A 13,998-nucleotide genomic window follows, 5' to 3' on the forward strand; every position below is an offset into this window, starting at 1 on the left:
GATTTTTGGAGGAAGGGGGAAAATTGGTGGGAGGGAGTTCGCGTGGTGGGGCATATATGGATCCATGGAAGGGTGGAAACTATCGAAACCAACTAACTACATAATTAGGTACTGAACATTAGGAGTAGAGATAGATCTGAGTCGCGCCACCGCACCTTTCTGCCTCGACGCCGGTGACTCTCACGTACTGGCGGCGCCGTGACGCTGGAAAGTTTAGCGAACTCCACACATCCAAACAGACGTTGATCCATCGACCCGAACCAAGAATCAACACCGAGAGCTCGGCGAGATGATGTCACTGAAGCCCTCTGCATCCGCCGCCGCCGAAGGCTGCAGGATTGCCTCAACCCCTCGCTCCGCGCTGACGGCGAGGTGAGTTTTTGGCTTCATCCCTAACCCCATTTTCTCAATCTGCTCAAACCTGATTCGGCAAAACACGAGATCCCGCAGCTGGATTTGCGTTTATGCGTAGTTCTATTTTTAATGGCTTAACCAGGTTCGCGAGGCGATATTTGGTTGGAAGAGGCTATCAGTGGTTAATTTGCGATGGATTTTGTTCCCCGTTTGTTTTGCTAACTTCAGTCTGCGCTATTCATTATGTATCTCCTTAGGTTATGGATAGTAGCGAGTTTACTAGATCCAGCTTCATCCTACGCGTGCTACCTCTCGTGTGCTCGGGATTAGGATTTGACTATTTTTCTGCAGCCGACCGTGTAGGCTGCTATGGATCCTGTAGAGAGTCGAGGCAAATCGAACAATCTGACCAGTAGATACACTTACCATATGCTTTTAGCTGCTGTGGTATACAAAAATATGGTGGTTTGTATGTATGCTCACCTTCCCTTTTTACTGATTGCTTCTGCTTTCTTCATCAGATTAATATGTACTGTTGCTTTTGGTGCTTCGATTAGTTGCTATGAGAATAGATGGAGTTCACACATCATCATGGCAAAATTTTGAAATCTTCAGTTAGAATTTGATTGACCAAATAATCATGGTTGGTTGTTCTTGTGCAGGTCAACACCATTGCAAGTAATTAATATTTTGGGAAACTTCGTTAGAATTTGGTCTGTGTATTCGTTGTATAGCCACTTGTCCAGTACTGGGGATTCAATAGTTGGCTTTATCTTCAGTTGCCTTGTACCAGCTTCTGTCATCTTCTTAATCTTACAGAAGCCTTGGAAAGGTCGGCCTTTGCCCAACTCACAGGTATGTGTACATATTCTTTTATTCGAGATTATGTCATATGAGAACATATCTACAATTACAACCCATGTATGTGTTACTGGATTCCCGAATAATATGAGTATTGGATGGTAAAGAGATGGACACGGTGGCGAGTGGTCAACCTCTACCTCTAGGGTGGTCCGATCTTCATTAATTGGAGGAGGAGGATGGATGAACACGAAGAACATGAAGGATAAACACGACAAATAAGAGGATAACTAGCATAGCCTCCTTGGCATAACACCCAACAAACAACACACACAAATATGCAAGAGATTGGAAGGGTGATACTGGGCAAAATGTAGGGGTGGGCCTGATCTTTACAAATTGGAGACGTATGTGAGGAAAGCACAAGCAAACAAGAGCAAAACACACTACAAGGAAAAGATTCACACCCAGACTACCTTCTCTTAACCAAAAGTCAACATAGGAGGTACATCTTGATCCAAACACCACAAACAAAATGGGAAACCAAAAGGTAGTTCATCTCAATGAGGTCTTGTATTCCTAGAGTAATGTTCTCCACAGTGAAGGTCTTGAAGTCCAATGGAGTCTTCTTCACAAGAGGGAGGCCTTGAACTCACTTCTGAGGATCCCCTTGGGGAGATAGACGAGCAAAGCTCTTTAGGTTTGTGTTCTAAACTTTGCTAATCCTAGAGTGTAGGTGGGGATGGAGTATTTAAATGGTGCGAAAAAGGGAAAGATACATGGGCCTAGGCCGACCATTTCACGCAGGCAAGCCCAGTGGTGGTGGTGGCGGCGGGGTAGTCCCATGGTATCCAGAAGCAGTGCCGTTTGCTAGGGATTTGGGGTTACTTCTTCTCCTTTGACTCCTCGCTCCATGATCAATGCCATCACACCTAGGATTCCAGATTGAGGTAGTAGCCATGTCTCATACAAATGCATAGGGAGCTCAAAGAGGAGAGAAGTCGTCTCAGTTTGTATGTCGTGTGTCCACTTGGACTGGAGGAAGATCGTCATCACCATGAAAGGGGGCAAGGTCGGTGATGTTGAATGTATTTCTCATCGAGTATTTCTCCAAAGGTAGGTCGATTATATGCATTGTTTTGATATGTTGGAGGACCTCCAAGGGACCATCGACACGAGAAAGTAGCTTGGCCTTGCTTTCTTACGAGAAACAATCCTTGTGAGGATGCACCCAAACGTCGTTGGAGGCTGGACAAGGCAAGACCTTTCGTCATTGCGGTCTGTAGTTGGTAGCACCTCCTCACCTGCTCGTTTGGTGAGGACGATGGTGTGTGTGTGCGTGTGTCCCTCCTCCTGGGAGGTTGTACCTGTACTGCTGTTCTCTTCCTGTTCAATGAAATGAAATGCAAAATCTTTTGCGTTTTCTCAAAAAGGATGAACCCAAACAAGGTCGTTTGTGTGGAAAATCATCGGCTTCTTGTTGGTTTTGATCTTGTCGGCGTGGCGTTGGACTTGGCGCTCAATGGTGAGCCTTGTTTCCTCGTGTACCGTCTTCATGAACATGGCACGTGTACGTCCATGTTAGTTCGTATTGTGGAGGTAGTGGAAGAATGTCCAACCACGGTTGAGGGTCATAGACAACTTTGAACGGGGACTTGGGGGTTGTCGAGTTTTGAGCACGGTTATAGGTCAAGTTCGCACTGGATAAGCTTTCTCCCCCATTAGCGCAAATTCTTCTTGATTAGCAGTCGAAGGAGGGTGGACAAAGTTTGATCGACCACCTCTGTTTGGTTGTCCGTTTGTGAATGGTAGGTGAACGGGAAGAGGACCTTGATGCTGAGCTTGGGACATAATGTCTTCCAAAAGTAGCTGAGGAACTTGACGTCGCGGTCGTTGACGATGGACTTGAACCCCAGGCAATCGAAAAATTCCCCCTTGTCTAGTAGCTCCTTGCATTGATGTTGTATCTCCTTTGTTTCGTCATGTTTGAGGCAGTATAGAGGATCGTTCAGAAGTGGAGCATCGGGAATGAAGTCAACCCGTCGCCCGATGGTGTCTCCGATGGGAAAAAACCTGCGAATTCCTACAAAACATGTGACATGGAACTAGGAAGAGCATGTGAGGTGTTAGATGATGTGACTTCATCCTTGTATGCAAGAACATAGTGAAGCATCGATGGGTTCTCGCTCACTTCCCTCAAATCGAATTTTGTGGCTAGGAGAAACATGTCCTCAGTAGCACTCAACATGGAGACACTCATATTGGGCTTGTGGTGGTCACTCTCATGTGGGTGGCTCGCTTTCTTATTTGACTCTCCAATATCCTTGGACAACCTTGCCTAAGATTGAGTGTTGTCGGTAGTGACTTGTTTTGGAGACATGTGGTGGAGGACATATTCCGTGGCCTTCCTTTTGAAGCTATAGTAATTGGTGCTACCATTGTGAATAACGCCATGGTCAAATTGCCATGGGGTCCCAAGAGAAGGTGGCAAACCGTCAGGGGCACCACATCACACTCCACTTTGTCCTCATATGCGTCAATCTTCAAATATACTTCCACAGGGTGCTCAACCTTGATGGCGCCATTGTTGAAGCCATTGGATCTTGTACGGCCGAGGGTGACGCATGTACTTGAGGTGCAACTTGGAGCAAGTTCCTCACTTGCCAAGTTACGACAACTTTCGTAATCAATGATTGCTTTGATTGATATCCATTTCCCCCCGCTTTTGTGTGAAAGTGGTTGCATCATTGGTTGAAATCATCATATTGATGGGTCAAGATCTTTGATACAACAAGAGTGGGGCTTGGATCAATGTTGTGAAACACTCGGTCTTCTTCTTGCTTGTTGGTGTTTAGCAATATTGTGCAAATCTTCTGGTTCTCCTTCACTCATTGATATTCCCCATTTTCATCGTTCACCATACTCTGCTTGGTGGGGGCACTCAAACTACCTGTGGCTACGACCTTTTCTTGTGAAGCATTCGATGTTGCTTGTTTTGTCAGTATAGTCCCTTGGAGGATTAGCACTTGGGGGGGGGGGTTGGTTGGGCTTATTTTTAGCTTTTGCACTTTGGCTTAGAAGCCAAAAAGTACCTACTTATGGGCTTTTGGCTTTGGCTTATGACATAATAAGCCCAACCAAACACCTTGGTGTGGTACGAAGCTTGTAGGTGTCGACTTGATGTGGTCGTTGGTGCCTTGGAGCTTGAAGGAACACCACTTGGAGGTGTATGCCCATGGGTATGGCACCACACTTGAAGTTTCTTGAGGGTTAGAGGTGAAGTTCCTTAAGGTGGAGAACTTGGAGTATCTGTTATCTTCTTGGACTTGTCTCTCCGCCTTCGTTGCTTGGTGGACTAACTCAAGCAAGTTGTTGTATGGTTGGAAGTCCGTGATCCTCTTGCTGGGATGATTGAGTCCATCAAGAAAACAAGCCATCATTTGTTCATTGGACTCCTTGACATTGGTAGAGATCATCACGGTTTCCATCATTTGACGGTCGTGGACCCTTGCTTGAGCACTTGGAGCTTCTTGAATAGATCACAAGCATGGTGCGTGGGTATGAATCTCGCTTGTGCATGACTTGCTCCATTGCATCCCAATTGTCAATGGGGAACGCTAAACAACGGTACATCCATTAACACTGCCAAAACTCAACAAATTGCTCAAAATTAGGTATGGTTATTTTCATGGGGAATTTCAAAATGAGAACTAAAACAAAATTAGGCTAGAAAGGTGAGGGCTCCAAAATCATGGCAACCTTGCTCATGATACCAAATGATATGGGGCAAGCCGTTAGGGTGGCCTGATCTTCACGATTATACGGCTTGCCCGATCTTCATGATTGTAGGTGGTTGATAGTGAACACGAAGAACAAGGGGTAAATGAAGGGAAACACACTCAAGGATAAGGTTCACAACCAAATACCTCTCAATCACAAGGTCAATACAAGGGAACCTCAAGATCCAACAAGAAAGGAAATAATACATAGATAGTTCGTCCCTAAATCTTTATGAGAGATTGAAGGCTTGAGAGACAGTCTTCCCAACTTCAAAGAAAGAGTTCTTGATTTCCCATGGGAATCTTCTACAATGGAGGTCTTATCACCCCAATGGAGTCTTCTTCCCAAGGGAGGCCTTGGTCTCCTTGAGGAGAGGGTAGATTGGGCAAAGCTCTCAAGTTCTTAGTGTATACTTTCCTAACCCTAGATATGAGGAGTACGGATTGTATAGTCTAGGCGTAGAGAGGTAAGTGGGTGGGGAAAGTTGCATGGGCCCGTGGGTCGTGGCCTTTCTCACTACGCGTAGGCAGGTTGGCAGTTCTGGGGTTGTCTGACCTATGGATTACGGGGTATCCAGGACCGGATGACCGAGGGGATCCAAGACGGCACCGTGGTGAGCAAGGAGTAAAGATGGTGATGGAAGGGATTCGAGAAGACGGTTTGGGGATTTTTCCCTCCCGGGCGAACCTCCTGGGAAGCCATCCCGGGTACCCCACACGGGATGGGAGAAAGAGTTTCGCCTGGCGGTACAAAGGCGGGTTGGGCCTACAGACGAAGTGTGGAGCGGAAGCGATGAGGCTTGACTTTGGGCGGCCTACCAATGACGTCCTGTCCTTAGGTGGTCATCAACAGTGTTGCTGGACAACCCACATGAGCACGCCACAGGGTGGCATTGTAGCAGGCTATGGGCGCTAGGGGGTACCTTCGGTGGACGGAGGTGAAGGGAGAGATTCTCCCCCTTCTCTTTGAATCGCCTTCCTCGCCCGTGTTGTATAAATAGGGGAGGATCGGGACCGCAGAAGGGTCAATTCTTTCATCTTGTAACAGACACATTGTAGCTCTTTACCGTTGCAATACAAAACAAAGCAGGAGTAGGGTATTACACCAAGAAGATGGCTCGAACCTGGGTAGTTCTCTCTGTTCATCTGTAGTTCATCCTCTACATTTCATCCATGACTTAGGATTACTGGACGTGTTCAGTCCGTGGCTGAACTCTCAAATAGTTGCTCACAACTCATATGTAGGTTCTTAGAAACCGACATTTGGCGCGCCAGGTAGGGGACCGAGACGTCTAGCTCTTGCATCGGCACCGTCCGCGACGACTGTTCTTCTCAGGGCCTCAAGCACGCCTTGACTCATGGTGTTGAGGCACTCCGGGGCATCCATGCCCCCAATGACTAGCCGGGAGGCGCGTTCTTTGGCGCAGCGCCGACACCAGGACGCCGTTGTTGCCGCTCAGCAGGCGCCTCCTCCTACCCCGCTGGCGGAGGAGGTCCACCACCCTGACCAGGACCACGAGGGGGATGCGGAGCAAAACGGCGGAGGTGCCGTTGGCCACGGTGCGAATGTCGATCATGGCCGAGCTGTCGCTCCCCCACGGCAAGAGCGGACTCGCGTTTCGGTTGTTCCGTCGGCGACCACGATACGCACCATCTACACGCCGGCTGCGGCACTGATGGCGGCGCGCGAGCTCCAGCAGTACCCCCCGCCGGAGGCCGAGCTCGGCCCCTGGCTCGGACGGATCGCGTATTTGCTTGGCATCGCCGGCCAGAAGCGGCTGGGCTCGCAAACGCCATCACGTCAGCACCGCGAGCGGTCGCGGGTCCCGGAGCACACACCGCCTCCTCAGCACCCTCAAGACCGCGAGCCGCGCCCGGCCCGCGGACGTCCGGTAGGGGCGGCATGCCAATCTGTGGCCTCTTCCCCCAGAGAAGACAAGGAGCGACGATCGCAGGCTCATCACCCGGCAGAAGACGCCCGTGTTGCCATAGAGCGCCGGCGAGAGCGGCAAGATAGATTCGTCCAAGAGATGGCGGAGGCGGGGCGCCCTGCATCGGGCCCTAGGCTGTGCCGATAGGCGCAACATGCCAAGCATTGAACCCCGAACTTCGTGAAGTGATTTGGCCCCCGCGGTTCAAGCTAGATTTGTCGTCACTGTATGATGGCTGGACCGACCCCGTTGAGTTCCTCCAAAACTATACCACGGTGATCCAGGCAGCTCACGGTCATGCGGACGCCATGGTCAATTGGTCCCCATGGCTCTCAAAGACTCGACGCATTCGTGGCTCATGAATCTCCCACCGAACTCCATTGGGACTTGGGGATGAGCTGTGCGAGCGCTTCATTTCCAACTTCAAAGGAACATGCGATCGGCCATCCACGATCGCTAACTTGAACGCCATCCGACAGAAGGAGGGCGAGACGCTGCGCGGGTTCATCCAGCGTTTCAGCCAGGTTCGCAACAAGATTCCCCGCAACGGGGTCGCGGACCCTAAGATGTGCAAGAAGATGGCGGTCCATGACGTTCGCACGACAATGCAGCTCTATGAGCTGGCGGACAAGTGCGCCAGGGCGGCCGAGGCCCGAAACCGATCTTCGTTGACAGCCGATCGGGAGGCCGGGCCCTCCCGCGACAAGAAGGTCCAGAAGTGCAAATTGCCCGGGGTCTTCGCGGCGGAACCCGTATGGAAGTGCCAGAAGGAGGAGGTAACTTCTGACGACTTGGGCGACGACGGCCCGTACTGTGCCTTACATAGCTCACGCATGCACGACATGACCAAGTGTCCTGAGATCAAGAAGATGGCGGAAGACCACCAGAAAGAGTGGCGTGAGCTGAGGCGTGGCAAAGGAAGATGGGAAGGAGGCCGCGGGGAAGGGCGCATTGGTCAATGTGGAGGCCAGCGTGAACACTTTCCTCGAGGATGCGTGAAGACAGAGGACGGCAAGACCGGGGACAACCCGGACTCTTCGACAAGAATAGCGGCGGGGGCTTTCAGGAGCCCAAAGTGGTTGCGTGCTTTCATGGCGGGGCCCAAACTTGTCACTCGAACCGATGCTTCAAGCACCTCGCTCGGGAGGTTTGTGCTGCTCTTCCCGGAGGGAAAGCGGCCAAGCCCTTGAAGTGGTCCGGGGTCTCGGTGACGTTCGACCTCGCGGATCACCCCATGAATGCGAAGACTGTAGGGATTGTACCAATCGTGGTGTCCCCCACTATTCATAACATCAAGGTCACGAAAACCCTCATCGACGGTGGAGCCGGGCTGAACGTCATATCCCCGTCCAGAAGACAGTTTGGGGATTTTTCCCTCCTGGGCGAACCTCCCGGGAAGCCATCCTGGGTTCCACACGGGATGGGAGAAAGAGTATTGCCTGGCGGTACAAAGGCGGGCTGGGTCTACGGACGAAGCGTGGAGTGGAAGTGATGAGGCTTGACTTTGGGCGGTCTACCAATTACGTCCTGTCCTTAGGTGGCCATCAACAGTGTTGCTGGACAACCCACATGAGCACACCACTGGGTGGCACTGTAGCAGGCTACAGGCGCTAGGGGGTACCTTCAGTGGACGGAGGTAAAGGGAGAGATTATCTCCCTTCTCTTCGAACCGCCTTCCTCCCTCTCCCGCGTTGTATAAATAGGGGAGGATCGGGACTGCAGGAGGGTTGATTCTTTCATTTTGTAACATTGTAGTTCTCTACCATTGCAATACAAAACAAAGCAGGAGTAGGGTATTTCACCAAGAAGGTGGCTCGATGCTGGACGTGTTCAGTCCCTGGCCGAACTCTCAAAGAGTTGTTGCTCACAGCTCATATGTAGGTTCTTAGAAACCGATAGGGGTGGATGTTCGGAAGTTCTCAGGCGGATGGTTCGAAGTTCCGAGATTTCTATGGCTTGCAGCTGGGCGCAGAAGGTCCGGGCTGAAGTTCCAAGGAGATAGGTCCGGAAGTTTCAGACTGGCGAGCGTTAGCGTATGGTCTTCCCCTAAAGTTTTGGGGTGGATGGTCTAGAAATTCCAGGGTTCCAGAGGCCTTTTCCTTGTATATTCCGGCAACGCCTTGTCCACTTATTCTTCTCAAGCGCCTTGTTCCATGGTGTGGTTCTTCCTCGATGCTTCTTCGGCGTCATTGCCGTTGTACCTAAGCGCACGGTATTCTGGATTGAGGTAGTAACCTTGTCTTATTCAAATGCATAGGGAGCTCATAGAGGAGTGAAGTCACTTCGGTTTGGATGGCGCACACGTGCTCGATTCATAGGTCCACTTGGGCTTGTCAGTGAGTCCATGGGATGCTCCAGATCACAAATGGTGAGGGGTAAGCTCTAGGGTGGCTCGATCTTCATAGGAGGGAAGAACGCGAAGAACATGGGGATGATCACGAGGAACATGTAGCCTTCCCGACATAACACCCAACCAACAACGTGCACAAGTGCAAGAGATTGGAAGGGGAAACCCAAGGCAACAAACTCTTGCGTCAGTCTTTCCAAACTATACGAAATGAGCATGTTTTCTCACAAACACAAGGGAAAGCAAGAGCATAGCTGGAGTGATACGAGGCAAACCGCAGGGGTGGGGTGGCCCAATCTTCACGAATTGGAGGTGGATTTGAGGATGAACACATAGAAAATACGGGGAATCACTAGCAATTAGAATAGGGGAACAAGGGAAAGATACTCAAGCCAGCATACGCATCTCAAGGTGCACTTGGATCCAACAACGTCCAAAGTAAAAGAAGTAACAAAGAAAGATAGTTCATCCCCAATCCTAAGATATGAAGGTCTTGATATTCCAAGAGGAATCTTCTCCACTTGGTGGTCTTGTGCTCCTCGGAGTCTTCACCTCTCAAGGTGGCCTTGGTTCTCCATGGAGGAGCCTCTCCTCAAGGGTGATCTCACAAAGGGGGTAAGTTAACAAAGCTCTTGTCTATTCTTATCTTTTGCTAACCATAGAGAGGTTGGGATGGGGCATATATACTCTCCCACAAAGGGGTAAGCCGGGAAAGGAGAAATACATGGGCGGTGGACCAAAACCTGCGCGCATACAATTGCCCAGAGGCTCTGGCCGCTAGGTCGAGCATGAGTCCATGTGGCGTGGTCGGTCGGTAGGGTCGTTGCTCCAGGGTCTGAATGTTCTGGGTGATTGCCCGGAGGCTTCGACTGCTCGGTGAAGGCGTGTAGCCTGGAGGCTCCGGGCGCTTCGACTTAGGGCCGGAGTGTTCGGGAGGGGGGGGAGGTGGTCTCCCGGTGTTCACAAGCCTGGAGGCTTCGGGCCATTTTGGTCGTAGGCTCAGTCTGACAGAGCCACTTTGCCCTCTTCGTGCGCTTCTTCCTCAACTCCCATATCTCATGGATGGTGTAGAAGGTCTCCTGGTGTTCTCGGCTACAACCCGGAGGCTCTGGGTCATTCTGGTCGTAGGCTCTGGCTGACTGGCTGAGCCACTTTGCCCTCTTTGTGCGCTTCTTCCTCTGCTTCCATGCTTCTCTTGCGGATGGTATAGACACTCTCTTGTGACAGGACCTCTTCCGTTGCACGTACGTCGTTCGGCTCAAACATAAAGGTGCAAAGGGGACGAGTGTCAAGTAATATACCATCCTCGAAAATAGCGGATAGACAGATTCACTTTGTCTGTATGATGCGCTTGTCTCTTGATGATGGCCACTTTCCATGGCGATGTCAGTAGGATGCCCCAAACCATGGAGATCCCCCCTATCCGAGGATACTGAGGTACTCCACGAAGCCTTCACCTAGAGCGATGGTCTTGTTCTCCATGAGGAGCCATCACCTCGAGGGTGGCCTTGGACATCTTCTCACGCACAAAGGACAAGATTTACCTTTGTACGTGTGATGCGCGTGTCCCTTGAGGATGAGCACTTGCTATGGATATTCTTCCCCCATCCACGAATATGGAGATACTCAGTTGAGTCTTCACCTATAGAGGTGACCTTGTCCTCCATGAGGAGCCATCACCACGAGGGTGGCCTTGGACATCTTCCCTACAAGGTAGAGGTTTTGAACTCCATGGGAGTCTTCTCGTTCCCACAAAGGAAGGGTAAAGGAGTTTAGCTCTCTTCAATCTTTAGTCTATGCTTAGCTAACCCTAGAGAAGAGGTGGGAGAGGAGTTTATATAGTTCGTCCCACGAAGGGTTAAGTTGGGGGCAAAAAGGGGAAAGGTATACATGGGCGTTTTGCCTCTCACTATGCATAGGCAGACGGGCCCATAGATCCAGGGGCTCGGAGTTCTGAGGGGATACCCCGGAGATCTGGGGTATCCAGAGACGTGGCTGGCAAGTGCCTTCTTCTTGGAGACCGTCTATGCTTCTGGATCCTCGCCTGCCAGTCCTCCATGGTTCTGCCTTCTCTTCCATGCTCCCCTCTTGGATGGTGTGGTAACTCTCATGTGCACGACTTCTTGCTACACTTTTGACATTTGGCTCCAACCTAAATCTGCACAAGGCGGGAGTGTCAAATAGTATGCCATCATCGAGAGAACCAAGTAGACAAGTGTAAAAGAGAAGATGCACCTTTGTAATCATGGTACGTGTGTCATTTGGTGATGAAGCTCTTGACATGTTCTGCCCATGGTTCGCCCAGTATGACAAGGTCTGTTGGCTGCCGACACATTTGCGAAATAGAACCTTGTAATTTACAAAAAATCAACCCGCACTAGTGTAAGTGTACTATTCTTATTGTCCGAGAATATTGCAGGCCCTATATGAATTGTAGCACTAGATATGTTGTCTGCTGCGATTTCTGTATTTTATTCAGTATTTCTTTTTGCATGGTGTATTTCAGATTGTTCCTACAGTTGTCAATGGCGGAGTTCTGGCATTATACTTCGTGTTGTGGGCTAAAGGACTCCTTGCTTGCAGACCACTAGTGTAAGTGTACTATTCTTTGAGCACAATTATATGTTGTATAATGTAAGAACGACTCCTGTCTACTCACCGAATTTCCCCACCTATTTCTTTCTGCGCTCCAGTCCACTAACCAAATTTCTCTCTAAATATCACTCACCTACGTTCATTTGATTTCTGTATCTACTATTATGCAAACCATACTTTGAACCAATGGCTTTTTGGTCAAACAAGAAAATGAAATGATTTTTTTTCTAGAACGCGCAGGAGAGCTGCGTATCATTCCATTATGATAGAGAAAAGAACAGAGAGGGGGGCAGGAAGACCCCTGCCCCAACTACACCAAACACACACGGCACACCCACACACCCTGAAGAAACTAGAAAAGAAATGCCACACAAACAGAAACACATGACTGGCACGCCCAGGGGTGGACCACGAGTCCATGGTGAGCGACCTAAAGAGCAAGCTTACGGAGTCCCCGGGCACCAGCTGAACACCACAGCGCACTCTCATTTGTCACCGCCTGTAAAACCAAGAAGGCACACGGGCTAGCTCCATTAAACACACAATCATTTGTATGCTTCCAAATCTCCCAAGCACCTAAGATGATGAGAGAATTAAGCCCTTTCTGGAATTCCTTAGGGACTTCTCTGCTAGCATTAAACCACCAGTTCGAGAAGCGAACTGCAGTAAGCTGGGGCGAATGGGCAGCCAAGCAGAATTGATGTCCAAACCTGCTGAGCCAAAACGCAAGACACAAGGATGTGTTGGATTGACTCTTCCGCCTGATCACAAAGAGGGCAGGCTGCAGGGTGTGGCAGTCCTCTCCTGGCAAGGCGATCAGTGGTCCAGCAACGGTTATTAACGGCAAGCCAAATAAAAAACTTACAACGCAAAAGAGCCCAGCTTTTCCAAACACTTCTCCAAGGCGCAAATCTGATAGACCCGAGGAGGAAAGCATTGTAAGCAGACTTGCTGGGATATGAACCCGACTGTGAGCCGCCATCGATTCTGGTCAGAAATTTCTTGTTGAAGGATCAGACCATCCACCAAGTCCCAAATATGCAAGTATTCAATTAGGACTTGTACAGTGAGAGCTCCTTTAATGTCCGCAACCCATCTGCGATTCTTCAAAGCTTGCGCAACAGTCCGATGCTTGACAGCTCTTTTAGAGATCAACTTGAATAGGTTTGGAGCCAACTCAGCAGTTGTTCTACCCTGCAACCAGTGATCAGACCAGAACATGGTGTTCTGTTCATTGCCAATAAAAGTCTCCACAGCAACACGGAACAGCGCTTCAGCGTTTTGTGGGGCCTGGATGGGTAATCCAGCCCATGGCCATGAGGCGTCTGTTTTCTGCAGCCACAACCATCAGATTCGGTGAGCCCACCATTAGCCTTATCATGGCCTTTCCAAGGAAAGCCCCATCAATGGCTTTAAACACCCATTTTGGCAGATCCAAAGCAATCACAAGGTAGATGGGATAGAGGTGAGCACCATAAGCACGGTTCATGAGGGATGCTTTCCAGCTTGGGAGACCATTTGCCACTTTGTCAATAAGTGGGAGTAGCTCAGCCTTAGAGGGCTTCCGTATAGCAAGTGGAAGGCCAAGGTAGGTGCAAGGAAACCTTTTGATTTCACATGGCAATGTGCTGGAAATAATTTCCAAGTCCTCATCCTTGCACTGAATTTTGATTTCACACGCCCTAGCTAACACTAACCAAGGATACCCCGTAGTTGAAAGTTGTTTCTACTACAAGTCTGATACCAATTGTTTTTTTTTGCGGGAAATTTCGATACCAATTGTTAGAACTACTAGGTTATCTCGCCAGGATTCTCTCACTGTTTTTGTCACACATGCACACAGGGAACTAGTATGAGGCTCATTGTTACAAACAGGCCGACTATGCCACAATTTGCTGACTTGCCAAGGTAAGACAGCTCAGTGCAAGCTTTTACGGCTGTCTAGGTCCTACTGCTGTCTATCTACAGCTCAAAGTCAAACCTGACTTCCCTTACTGCTGATGGCTACTATAGTGCTAGCTCAATGGATGCATGTCTATAGTGCTAGCTGCTGCTCCTTGCCTGTCTAGGTCCTACTGCTGTCTATCTACAGCTCAAAGTCAAATCAGACTTCCCTTACTGCTGATAGCTACTATAGTGCTAGCTGAAGAGTATGGATGCATGTCTATAGTGCTAGTTGCTGCTTCTTGTC

The 13,998-nt window shown here is 49.7% G+C and overlaps 1 protein-coding gene across 5 annotated transcripts in view; it reads left to right on the forward strand.

Annotated features, from left to right (window-relative positions):
• Window positions 1–29: 29 nt before the first annotated feature.
• LOC123052405 (uncharacterized) overlaps window positions 30–13,998 on the forward strand; it is a 28,650-nt gene continuing 14,681 nt past the window's right edge. The window contains exons 1-3 of one of the 5 annotated variants that reach the window (XM_044475554.1): window positions 30–372; window positions 1,017–1,209; window positions 11,719–11,804. In XM_044475554.1, coding sequence (XP_044331489.1) covers window positions 290–372; window positions 1,017–1,209; window positions 11,719–11,804 — 362 coding nt within the window. In that variant the 5' untranslated portion in view covers window positions 30–289. Of the gene's footprint in view, window positions 373–1,016; window positions 1,210–11,718; window positions 11,805–13,650; window positions 13,716–13,998 lie in introns of those variants that run through there. The other 4 variants (XM_044475555.1, XM_044475556.1, XM_044475557.1 and 1 more) reach the window with 4 other exon arrangements.

The sequence above is a fragment of the Triticum aestivum genome, chromosome 2D, assembly GCF_018294505.1.
Source record: "Triticum aestivum cultivar Chinese Spring chromosome 2D, IWGSC CS RefSeq v2.1, whole genome shotgun sequence".
In the NCBI taxonomy this organism is placed as follows: Eukaryota; Viridiplantae; Streptophyta; class Magnoliopsida; order Poales; family Poaceae; genus Triticum; species Triticum aestivum.